Source organism: Mya arenaria, chromosome 12 (assembly GCF_026914265.1).
Source record: "Mya arenaria isolate MELC-2E11 chromosome 12, ASM2691426v1".
NCBI classification, from domain to species: domain Eukaryota; kingdom Metazoa; phylum Mollusca; class Bivalvia; order Myida; family Myidae; genus Mya; species Mya arenaria.
In genome coordinates, this window is record NC_069133.1 from 38,118,550 (window position 1) to 38,131,431 (window position 12,882).

Here is a 12,882-nt window from a genome sequence, read left to right on the forward strand (position 1 = left end):
TCGTGATGAGCATGGTGGTGGATAGTGATTGTCATGATGGATATGATCATGGTGGAGGATGTTGTATATGGTAATGGTTATGATGGTGATGAACAAGATGGTGGATAGGCATAATGATGATGGTGATGAGCAAGAAGATGGATAGTGATGGTATGATGGTGATGAGCAAGGTGCTTGGTAGTGATTGTCGTTATGGTGATGAGCAAGGTGGTAGGTAGTGATGGTATGATGGTAATGAACAAGGTGAGGGATGGTGGTAGTCATGATGGTGATAAGCACGGTATTGATGGTGTTGGTTATGATGGTGGGGAGCTCGGTGGTGGTGGTGGTGTTGGTCATGATGGTGATCAGCACGGTGATTGATTATGGTGGTTATGATGTTGATTAGCAAGGTGGTGGATTGTGATGGTGATGACGTTGATGAGGAAGGTGGTAAATAGTGATGGCATGGTGGTGATGAGTATGGTGGTGGTCATGATGGTGATGAGGAAGGTGGTGTATAGTGATGGTATGATGGTGATGAGCATGATGGTGGCTGGTGGTGGTCATGATGGTGATGAGGAAGGTGGTGTATAGTGATGGTATGATGGTGATGAGCATGGTGGTGGGTGGTGGATATGCTGATGGTGGATAGCAAGGTGGTGGTGATGGTGGATGTGCTGATGGTGGAAGGCACGGTGGAGTTGGTGGTGGATGGTGTTGGTCATAATGGTGATGAGGAAGGTGGTGTATAGTGATGGTATGATGGTGATGAGCATGGTGGTGGATGGTTGTGGTCATGATGGTGATGAAGAAGGTGGTGTATAGTGATGGTATGATGGTGATGAGCATGATGGTGGATGGTGGTGGTCATGATGGTGATGAGGAAGGTGGTGTATAGTGATGGTATGATGGTGATGAGCATGGTGGTGGGTGGTGGATATGCTGATGGTGGATAGCAAGGTGGTGGTGATGGTGGATGTGCTGATGGTGGAAGGCACGGTGGAGGTGGTGGTGGATGTGCTGATGGTGGACAGCACGGTGGTGGTAGTGGTGGATGTGCTGATGGTGGTAAGCACAGTGGTGGTGGTTGATGTGCTGATGGTGGTAAGCACAGTGGTGGTGGTGGTGGATGTGATGATGGTGGTGTTTGAGGTGGTGGTGGTGGTGAGCACAGTGGTGGTGACGGTGGGTGTGCTGATGGTGGTAAGCACCATGGTGGTGGTGGTGTTGGTCATAATGGTGATGAGGAAGGTGGTGTATAGTGATGGTATGATGGTGATGAGCATGATGGTGGATGGTTGTGGTCATGATGGTGATGAAGAAGGTGGTGTATAGTGATGGTATGATGGTGATGAGCATGATGGTGGATGGTGGTGGTCATGATGGTGATGAGGAAGGTGGTGTATAGTGATGGCATGGTGGTGATGAGCATGGTGGTGGATGGTGATGACGGTGATGAGGAAGGTGGTGTATAGTGATGTTATGATGGTGATGAGCATGGTGGTGGGTGGTGGTGGTCATGATGGTGTTGAGAACGGTGGTGGTGATGGTCATGATTGTGATAAGCACGGTGATTGTAGGAGGTGGTCATAGTGAATATAAGCACGGTTTTGGTGGTATTGGTCATACTGGTGATGAGAACTATGGTGGTTTTATTGGTCGTGATGGTGATGATTACGGTGGTGTTGATGGTCATGATAGTGATGAGCACGGTGGTGTTGATGGTCATGATAGTGATGAGCACGGTTGTGTTGATGGTCATGATAGTGATGAGCACGGTGGTTGATTGTGGTGGTCATGATGGTAATGAGCAAGGTGATTGATGTTGTTGGTCACGATGGTGGAGGTGATTATGGTGATGGTGATGTTGATTGTTGGAAATGATGGAGGTGACGGAGGTGGTGATGCTGGTGGTGATGGTGATGGAGGTTCAGGTGATGATGGTCTAGGTGATGGAGGTGGAGGTGATAGTGTCGGTGATGATGGTGGTGATGGGGATGGTGATTGAGGCGGAAGGTGGTGGAGGAGAAGATGATGGTGGAGGCGATGATGGTGATGGTGATTGAGCTGGTTGTGATGGTGTTGGAGATGATGGTAGTGGAGGTGATGATGTTGATGGTGATGGTTTTTGAGGTGGAGGTGGTGGTGATTGATTTGGAGGTGATGGTGAAGGTGGGGATGATTATGGTGATGGTGACGGTCATAGCTGTGCATTTGGAAATGGTGAAGGTGATGGAGGTGGTGATGTTGGTGGAGGTGATAATGCTTGTGGTGGTGATGGTGATTGAGGTAGAGGTGATGGTGGAAGTGGAAGTGATGATGGTGATGGTGATTGATGTGCACTTGGAAATTGTGTTTGAGGTGATGGTGATGGAGGTAATGGTGATGGTGGTGGAGGTGATAAAGTAGATGGTGATGGTGATTGAGGTGGTGGTGGTGATTGAGGTTGAGGTGGTGGTGGAGGTGGAGGTGGATGTGATGATGGTGATGGTATTGGTGATTGAGGTGGTAGTGGTGGAGTCGATAAAATAGATGATGATGGTGATTGAACTGGTGGTGGTGATTAAGGTTGAGGTTATTGTGGTGATGAAGGTGATGATGGTGATGGTAATTGACGTGCAGTTGAAAATTGTTCAGGTGATGAAGGTGGAGGTGATGGTGATTGAGGTGGTGGTGATGGAAGTGGAGGTGATAATGGTGATGGTGATCTATGTGCAGTTGGAAATGATTGCAGTGCAGTTGGATATGGTGAAGGTGATTGAGGTGGTGATGCTGGTGGTGATGGTGATTGAGGTGGAGTTGATGATGGTGTTGGTGATGGAGGTTGAGATGATGGTGGAGGTGATGATGCTGGTGGTTGCTATGGGAATTGTGATTAAGGTGGAGGTGATGGAGGTGGAGGTTATGGGGGAGGGGGAGGTGATGCTGGGAATGGTGATTTGGGTTGAGGTGATGATGGTGATGGTGGTGGAGGGGATGGTGGTGAAGCTGATAATGTTGATGGTAATGGTGATTGAGGTGGAGGTGGTTTAGGTGGAAGTGATGATGCTGGTGGTGTTGATGGTGGTTGATATGCAGTTTGAAATGGTTGGGGTGATTGAGGTGGTGGTGATGGTGACGGAGGTATTGGTGATGAAGGTGGTGGAGGTGGTGATAAAGGTTGTGGTGATGGTGGAGGTGATGGTGATTGATGTGGAGGTGGAATTGGAAATAGTGGTCGGGTTGCAGATGGGGGTGGAGGTGATAGTAGAGGTGGAGGTGATGATGCTGGTGTTGGTTATTGAGGTGGAGGTGGTGGGGATGGAGTTGATGTCAAAGGTGGAGGTGATGATGGTGATGGTGATTGATGTTCAGTTGGAAATGGTGGAGGTGATGGAGATAGTGATGCTGGTGGTGATGGTGGTAGAGGTGGAGGTGATGATGGTGGGGGTGATGGGGGTGGAGGTGATGGTGTAGGTGGAGGTATTGATGCTGTTGGTTGTTATAGGGATGGTGATAGAGGTGGAAGTGATAATGGTGATTAAGGCTAATTGACGATGAAAATGTTGGTGTAGGTGATAATGGCGATGGCGATTGTGATTGAGATGGAGTTGATGGCGATGGAGGTGGAGGTAAGGATTGAGATGGAGGTGACGATTGTGATGGTGATGGTAGTTTTTATGCAGTTGGAAATGGTTGAGGTGATGAAGGTTGAGGTTATAGTGATGGAGGTGGTGGTGATTGAGGTGGAGGTGATTATGGAGGTAGAGGTGATGATGCTGGTGGTGATGATGGTGATTAAGGTGGAGGTGATGGTGATGGAGTTGGTGTTGATGGAGAAAGAGGTGATGATGGAGATGAAGGTGACAATGATGCTGGTGGCAATGGTAATGGCGATCGATGTGGAGGGGATGGTGGAGTTGAAGAAGGTGATAGTGATTGTGATTGATTTGCAGTTGGAAATGGTGATTGAGTTGATGATGGTGATGGTAATGGAGGTGGAGGTTGTAGTGATTGGGGTGGAGGTGATGGTGGAGGGGATGATGCTGGTAGTGGAAATGGTTATGATGACTGAGGTGGAGATGGTGATGATGTTGATGGTGCTCTTGATGTTGAAGGTGGTGATGGTGATAGTGATTGAGATTTAGGTAAAGGTGGTGGAGTTGATTGTGATGGAGGTAGTGACGGTGGAGGTGGAGGTTATAATGCTGGTGGTGGTGATGGGGTTTGTGATTAAAGTGTAGGTGATGGAGGTGATGATGGTGATGGTGGTGGAGATGATAGTGGTGATGCCGGAGGTGATGATTGAGGTGGAGGTGGTGGTGATAGAGGTGGAGGAAATTGTTGAGTGAGGTGGAGATGACGATGGTGATTGATATGTAGTTGGAAAAGGTTGAGGTAATTGAGGTGGAGGTGATTGTGATGGAGGTGTGGTGGAGATGATGATGGTGGTGGTGATACTGATGGTGATTAAGGTGGAGGTGATGGTGATTGAGGTGGTCACGATGCAGGTGGAGAAGTTGGTGGAGGTGAAGGTGATAATGCTGCTGGTGGTGATGATCATGGTGATTGAGTTGGAGGTAATGGTGGAGTTAGAAGTAATGATGGAGATGGTGATGGGTATTGATATGCAGTATGGAATTATGATTGAGGTTGAGGTGATAATGGTGATGGTGATGGAGGTGGCGATGGTGGTGATTGGGATGGAGGTGATGATGGAGATGGAGATGATTATGCTGTTTTTTATGGTGATGGTGATTGAGGAGGAGGTGACGATGATGGAGATGGTGCTGCTGATGATGGTGGTGGTGATTAAGGTAGTGGTGGTGATGGTGATAGTGTTTGGGGTTGATGTGATGGAGGCGGAGGTGATTGTGATGGAGGTAGTGGTGATTGAGGTGGAGTTGGAGGTGATGATGCTTGTGGTGGTGATGGTGATGGTGATTGAGGTGGAGGTGATGGTGATGGAGGTGGTGGTGATTGAGGGGATGGTTGAGGTGTAGGTTATGATGCTGGAGGTGGTGATTGAGGTGAAAGTAATGATTGTGATGGTGATGGTGATTGATTTGCTGTTGGAAATGGCGGAAGTGATGGAGTTGGTGATTCTTGTGGTGATGGTGCTTGAGGTTGAGGTGATGATGGTGAAGGTGATGATGCTGGTTGTGGTGATGGGGTTGGTGATTGTGGTGGAGGTGATGGGGTTGGAGGTGATGGTGGAGGTGATAATGGTGATGGTGAATGAGTTGGAGGTGCTTTTGGTGATGGTGGTAGAGTTTATTGTGGTGGAGGTGATAATGGTGATAGTGATGGTGATTGAGTTGGTAGTGGTGCTGGAGGTCGGGTGGTGATTAATGTACAGTTGAAAATGGTGATTGAGGTGAAAGTGCTGATGGTGATGGCGATGGAGGTGGAGGTGCTGATGATGATTAAGTTGGAGGTAATGATGGTGATGGTGGTGGAGGTGATGGTGGTGGAGATGATGATGGTGATGGTAATGACGATGGTGATAGGTGGAGTTGGTGGTGATTGAGGTGGAGGTAATGGTGTAGGTGGAGGTAATGATGGTGATGGTGATTGGTGCAGTTGGAAAAGGTTGAGGTGATGGAGGTGGAAGTGGTGGTGATGGAGGTTGGGGTGATGGTTGTTGTGTTGTTGATGATGTTGGTGGTGGTGATTCAGGCGGAGGTGGTGGTGATGGAGGTGGAGATGATGATTGTAATGGTGATTTGTGTGCAGTTGGAAATGATGGATGTGATGGAGATGGTGATGCTGGTGGTGATGGTGATTGAGGTGGAGGTGATGATGGCTGTGGTGATGGAGGTGAGGGTGATGGTGGAGGTAGAGGGGATAATGCTGGTGGTGGAGAGGAAGTGATTATAATGATGGTAATGGTGATTGATGTGCAGTTGGAGACGGTGATTGATGTGATGTTGATGGAGGTGGAGGTGATGGTTGAGGTGGAGGTGATGATGCTGGTGGTGGTTATTGAGGTAGAGGTGGCTGTGATGGAGGTGACGTCAAAGGTGGAGGTGATGATGGTGATGTTGAATGATGTTCAGTGGAAAAGGTGGAGGCGATGGAGGTAGTGATGCTGTTGGTAATGGTATTTGAGGTGATGATGGTGGTATTGATGGGGGTGGAGGTGATGTTGGAGGTGGAGGTTATGATGTTGTTGGTGGTGATGTGGATGATGATTGAGGTGAAGGTGGTGGTGGTAGAGGAGGAGGTGATGATGGTGGTTATTGAGGTGAAGGTGGTGGTGATGGAGGTGGTTGTGATTCATGTGGAGGTGGAGTTGGAAATGGTGGTGATAGTGTAGGTGGAGATGATGGAGGTGGTGACGAAGGTTGTGGTAATGGTGGAGGTGATGGTGATTGATGTGTTGGTGAAATTGGAAATGGTTGTGGGGGTGCAGATAGAGGTGGAGATGAAAGTGGAGGTGGAGGTGATGATGCTGTTGGTGGTTATTGAGGTGGGGGTGGTGGTGATGGAGGTGGAGGTAATGATGCTGTTGGTGGTGATGGGGATAGTGATTGAGGTGGAGGTGATGGTGATAGAGGTGGAAGTGATAATGGTGATTACGGCTTAGAGATGATGGTAATGGTGGTGTAAGTGATGATGGCGATGTTGATGGTGATTGAGATGGAGTTGCTGGTGATGGAGGTGGAGGTAATGATTGAGATGGATGTGGCGATGGTGATAGTGATGGTAATTTATATGCAGTTGGAAATGGTTGAGGTAATGTAGATTGAGGTAATGGTGATGGTGGTGGTTACGGAGGTGGAGGTGATTATTGGGGTGGAGATGATGATGCTGATGGTTATGATGGTGATTAAGATGGAAGTGATGGTGATGGAGGTGGTGTTGATGGAGGTGAAGGTGATAATGATTCTGTGATTGAGGTGGAGGTGAAGTGATGCTGGTGGAGGTAATGGTGGAAGCGGAAGTAGTGATGCTGGTGGTGGTACTGGTGATGGTGATTGGGGTGGAGAGGGTAGTGATGGTGGTGATGATGGTGATAGAGATTTAGGTTGAGGTGATGGAGATGGTCGAGGTCGAGGTCGAGGTGATGATGGTGGTGGTGGTGATGGTGATTGATGTGGAGGTGATGGTGATGGAGCTGGTTATGATGGAGGTCGAGATGATGTTGGTGGTGGTGATGGTGATTGATGTGGAGGTGATGGTGATGGGGGTGGTGTTGATTGAGGTGATAGTGGAGATGGAGGTGTTGATGCTTGTTGTGTTTATTCAGGTGAAGGTAGTGGTGATGGAGAAGAAGGTTAAGTTGGAGGTGATGATTTTGGTGGTGGTGATGGGGATGGTGATTGAGGTGTAAGTGATGGAGAAGGAGGTGATGGTGGTGGTGTAGGTGATGAAGGTGATGGTGATGATGGTGATAGTGATTAAGTGCAGTTGGACATCGTGATTGAGGTGAGGCATTGATGGCGTTGGTGATTGATGTAGAGTTTGAGTTGGAAGTTGTGGTGTTGGTGGTGGTGGAGGTGATGGTGTTGGTGATGAATATTGATATGCAGTTGGAAATAGTTGAGGTGATGGAGGTGAATGTGGTGGTGATTGGGTGTAGGTGATGGTGAAGGTTGACACGATAATGGTGATGGTGATGGTGATTGATGTGCAGTTTAAAATGGTGGAGGTGATGGATGTAGTGATGCTGGTGGTGTTAGTGATTGAGGTTTAGGTGGTGATGATGGTGATGTTGCTGATGATGATGGAGGTGGTGATGTTGATGGTGATTGAGGTGGACGTGATGATAATGTAGATGATGGAGGTGCAGGTTATGGTGGAGGTGATGATGGTGATGGTGATGGTGATTGATGTGCATTTGGAAATGGAAGGATGATGGAGGTGGAGGTGATGGTGATGTAGGTGATGATGGAGGTGGTGGTGATGTGATGGTGATGGTGATTGCGGTGGAGGGGATGGTATTGGAGGTGGTGTTGATGAAGATGGAGTAGATGATGGGGGTGATAAGCCGGTGGTGGTGATTGTGATGGTGATTGCGGTGGATGTGATGGTGGAGGTGAAAATGATGATGGTGATGTTGATTAATGTGCAGTTGGAAATGATAATTGAGGTGGAGTTGATGATGTTGATTATGTTGGAGGTGGAGGTGGTGATGATGGAGTTGGAGGTAATAGTGGATGTTGAAGTGATGATGCTGGTGGTGGTGATGGTGATAGTCATTGAGGTAGAGGTGGTTCATGATTGTGGTGGTCATGATGGTTATGAGCATGATGGTGATGGTGGTCATGATTGTGGTTTTCATGATGGTGATAAGCATGGTGGAGGTGGTTGACATGATTGTAGTGGCAATGATGGGGATGAGCACGGTGGAGGTGGTGGTCATGATTGTGGTTGTCAGATGATGATCAGCACGGTGTGGTGGTGGTCATGATTGTGGTGAGTATATGGGAATGAGCACTGTGGCGGTGGTGGTCATGATTGTGGTGGTCATGATGGTGATGAGCAAAGTGGAGGTGGTTGTCATGAATGTGGTTGTCAGATGGGGATGAGCACGGTGGAGGTGGTTGTCATGATTGTGGTGGTCATGATGGTGATGAGCACGGTGGAGGTGGTGGTCATGGCTGTGTTGGACATGATGGTGATATGGTGATAAGCACGGTTGATGTGGTGGTCATGATTGTGGTTGTCATGGCGTTGATGAGCACGGTGGAGGTGGTAGTCATGATTGTGGCGGTAATGATTGTGATGAGCACGGTGGATGTTGTGGTCATGATAGTGTTGGTCATGATTGGGATTAGCACGGTGGAGGTGGTGGTCATGATTGTGTTGGTCATGATTGCGATGAGCATGGTGGAGTTGGTTGTCATGATTGTGTAGGTCAGATGGGGATGAGCACGGTGGAGGTGATGTTTATGATTGTAGTGGTCATGATGGGGATGGTCATGATGGTGATCAGCACGGTGGAGGTGGTGTTCATGATTGTGGTGTTCATGATTGTGTATGTCATGATTGTGGTGGTCATGATGGTGATGAGCACGGTGGAGGTGGTGTTAATGATTGTGGTGGTCATGATGGTGATGAGCATGGTGGTGTTGGTGGTCATGATTGTGGTTGTCAGATTGTGATGAACACGGTGGAGGTGATGGTCATGATTGTGGTGGTCATGATGGTGATGAGCACGGTGGAGGTGGTGGTATGATTGCGGTGGTCATGGTGGTGGTGGTCATGATTGTGGTGTTCATGATGGTGATGAGCACGGTGGAAGTGGTGTTCATGATTGTGGTGGTCATGATGGGGATGAGCACGGTGTAGTTGGTGGTCATGATTGTAGTGGTCATGATGGTGATGAGCACGGTGGAGGTGGTAGTCATGATTGTGGTTGTCATGATGGTGATGAGCACGGTGGAGATGGTGGTCATGATTGTGGTTTTCAGATGGTGATGAGCACGGTGATTGTGGTGGTCATGATTGCGGTGGTCATGATGGTGATGAGCACGGTGAATGTGGTGGTAATGATTGTGGTGGTCATGATGGTGATGAGCACGGTGAAGGTGGTTGTCATGATTGTGGTTGTCATGATGGTGATGAGCACGGTGAAGGTTGTTGTCATGATGGTGATGAGCAGGGTGGAGGTGGTGGTCATAATTGTAGTGGTCATGATGGCGATGAGCAGTGGATGTGGTGGCCATGATTTTGGTGGTCAGATGGTGATGAGCACGGTGGAGATGGTGGTCATTATTGTAGTGGTCATGAATGTAGTGGTCATGGTGGTGATGAGCACGGTGGAGATGGTGGTCATGATTGTGATGGTCATGATTGTGATAGGCACGGTGGAGGTGGTGGTCATGATTGTGTTGGTCAGATGTTGATGAGCACAGTTGAGGTTGTGGTCATGATTGTGATGGTCATGGTGGTGATGGTCTTGGTGGTGATGAGCTCGGTGGAGATGGTGGTCATGATAGTGATGCTTATGGTGGTGATGAGCACGGTGTAGGTGGTTGTCATGATTGTGTTGGTCAGATGGGGATGATCACGGTGGAGGTGGTGGCTATGATTGTGGTGGTCATGACTGTGGTGGTCATTATGGTGTTGAGCACGGTGGAAGTGGTGGTCATGATTGTGGTGGTCTTGATGGTGATGAGCACGGTGGAGGTGGTGGTCATGATTGTGGTGGTCATGATGGTGGTGAGCACGGTTGAGGTGGTGTTCATGATTGTGGTGGTCTTGATTGTGATGAGCACGGTGGAGGTGGTGGTCATGATTGTGGTGGTCATGATGGTGATGAGCACGGTGGAGGTGTTGGTCATGATTGTGGTGGTCATGATAGTGATGAGCACGGTGTAGGTGGTGGTCATGATTGTGGTGGTCATGATGGTGATGAGCACGGTAGAGGTGGTGGTCATGATTGTGGTTGCCAGATCGGGATGAGCACAGTGGAGATGGTGGTCATGATTGTGGTTGTTATGATGGTGATGAGCACGGTGGAGGTGGTTGTCGTGATTGTGGTGGTCATGATGGTGATGAGCAAGGTGAATGTGGTGGTCATGATTGTGGTGGTCATGATGGCGATGAGCAGGTTGAGGTGGTGGTCATGATTGTGGTTGTCAATATGGTGATGTGCACGGTGAAGGTTGTGGTCAAGATTATGGTGGTCATGCTAGTGATGAGCACGGTGATGGTGATGGTCATGATTGTGGTTGTCAAATGGTGGTGAGCACGGTGGAGGTGGTGGTCATGATTGTGGTGGTCATGATGGTGATGAGGACGGTGGAGGTGGTGGTCATGATGGTAGTGGTCATGATGGTGATGAGCACGAAGGAGGTGGTGGTCATGATTGTGGTGGTCATGATGGTGATGAGCACGGTAGAGTTGGTGGTCATGATTGTGGTTGCCTGATCGGGATGAGCACGGTGGAAGTGGTGATCATGATTGTGGTTGTCATGATGGTGATGAGCACGGTGGAGGTGGTTGTCGTGATTGTGGTGGTCATGATGGTGATGAGCAAGGTGAATGTGGTGGTCATGATTGTGGTGGTCATGATGACGATGAGCAGGTAGAGGTGGTGGTCATGATTGTGGTTGTCATTATGGTGATGTGCACGGTGAAGGTTGTGTTCAAGATTATGGTGGTCATGATGGTGATGAGCACGGTGATTGTGATGGTCATGATTGTGGTTGTCAAATGGTGATGAGCACGGTGGAGGTGGTGGTCATGATTGTGGTGGTCATGATGGTGATGAGAACGGTGGAGGTGGTGGTCATGATGGTAGTGGTCATGATGGTGATGAGCACGGTAGAGTTGGTGGTCATGATTGTGGTTGCCTGATCGGGATGAGCACGGTGGAAGTGGTGATCATGATTGTGGTTGTCATGATGGTGATGAGCACGGTGGAGGTGGTTGTCATGATTGTGGTGGTCATGATGGTGATGAGCATGGTGAAGGTGGTGGTCATGATTGTGGTTATCATGATGGTGATGAGCAAGGTGGAGATTGTGGTCATGATTGTGGTGGTCATGATGGTGATGAGCACGGTGGAGTTGGTGGTCATGATTGTGGTTGTCAGATCGTGATGAGCAAGGTGGAGGTGGTGGTCATGGTTGTGGTGGCCATGATGGGCATGAGCACGGTGGAGTTGAAGGTCATGATTGTGGTGGTCATGCTAGTGATGAGCACGGTGTTGGTGGTTGTGGTGGTTGTCATGATGGTGATGACAAAAAAACGGAAATAGGTTTCTGCGATTCTAGTTACCATTTCCTACCTACTTTTTAATAGACAAAGTGAGTCTGTGGCCAAACAATTGCTTCATAACCATATGATGCATGTTTGAAGCCTGACTGGTGGTTTAAGTACATGATGTTGATTGCAGACATCCCTTCGATTCTGATCGGACTATGCGGCTGATGCACCAGATACTTGCTTCAGTATATCTTTTCGTGTATCTTGATCATTAGTTTGGCGTTATGCCCATAAAATATCAGTGTGGCCCCGTAGAAATGTTCCGAGAGGCCCAGTACTACTCCTCGCTAGGACTTCTATAGTAGATAACCCGCCTGGGAGGGCTCTTAAGGGTGCTGGCAGAGTAATGGTGTGTAACAATTCTCCTTTGTCAAGTGTTTAACCTGACCTAAGCCAGTCACAAGTCTGGTTGAAAAAACAGGGAGTGACCACTTGCATGTTAATATGTGCCTGTCAAAAGCAATAAAAAAAATCAAATTAAAAAAGTGAACAAGAATCGTGATGTGACCGGGTTTTTAATGCTTGGTAGTAGAGATTCAGTTTCAATTGCCGTCTTCTATTTATGTAACAGTGACCTTGAACCAACCTTAAGGGTCACAAACACAAACCCATGGAAGTCCTTCATAAACTCATTCTACTTATCAAGTTTGGTCACAGTATGTCAACCATAACTAAAGTTATGCAGTACCAAACAGTAATCTATTTTAGTAACAGTGACGTTAACTTGTCCTATATACTAGGGATGCAAACGAATGGCAAAAGTGATATTCGAATATTCGGTAATTCTTTCGATCGAATATTCGAATATTCGAACACCAAAATGAACCTTTAAGAATTGTAGTAAACTATTATTATTCACTAACGTAATAGCGGGGGCCCTGTTACCCTTCCTGGTCGTATTCGGTACACGCGGCGGACCCTTATAGTTCCACAAATTAGCCTCTGAATTTCCCCATTTTCAAAATATATTCCAAGAAAAAGCGATATATCTTTAACAAAAAAACCCGAATTGTACCAATTCCTCTACGTTCATTTTTGTAAACAATGCAAAATAAGATCAGAGAATTGCGTTTTTCCCGATTAAATGACGATATGCGCCAACCTGGGACTTGCAGCCTCGTTCTGGGATTGATGTTTACGAAATATATTTATAGAAAACGACACCATGACTAAACGTCGCTTTTGCCTTAGGTATTGTAC

The 12,882-nt window shown here is 47.8% G+C and overlaps 1 protein-coding gene across 1 annotated transcript; it reads left to right on the forward strand.

Annotated features, from left to right (window-relative positions):
• The first annotated feature begins 617 nt into the window (after positions 1–617).
• On the forward strand, positions 618–1,768 carry LOC128210663 (TATA-binding protein-associated factor 2N-like). Its single transcript, XM_052915014.1, has 2 exons — positions 618–723; positions 1,563–1,768. Exons 1-2 carry the CDS (start codon positions 618–620, stop codon positions 1,766–1,768), a joined length of 312 nt encoding a protein of 103 aa, XP_052770974.1.
• Positions 1,769–12,882: the final 11,114 nt, after the last annotated feature.

Bases quoted from the DNA above. Each gene is read 5' to 3' on its own strand.
- LOC128210663 (XM_052915014.1), top strand. From the start codon at position 618: ATGCTGATGGTGGATAGCAAGGTGGTGGTGATGGTGGATGTGCTGATG. The intron at 724-1,562 runs GTGGTGTATAGT...CGGTGATTGTAG, and splicing joins TCATAATGGTGATGAGGAAG to GAGGTGGTCATAGTGAATAT.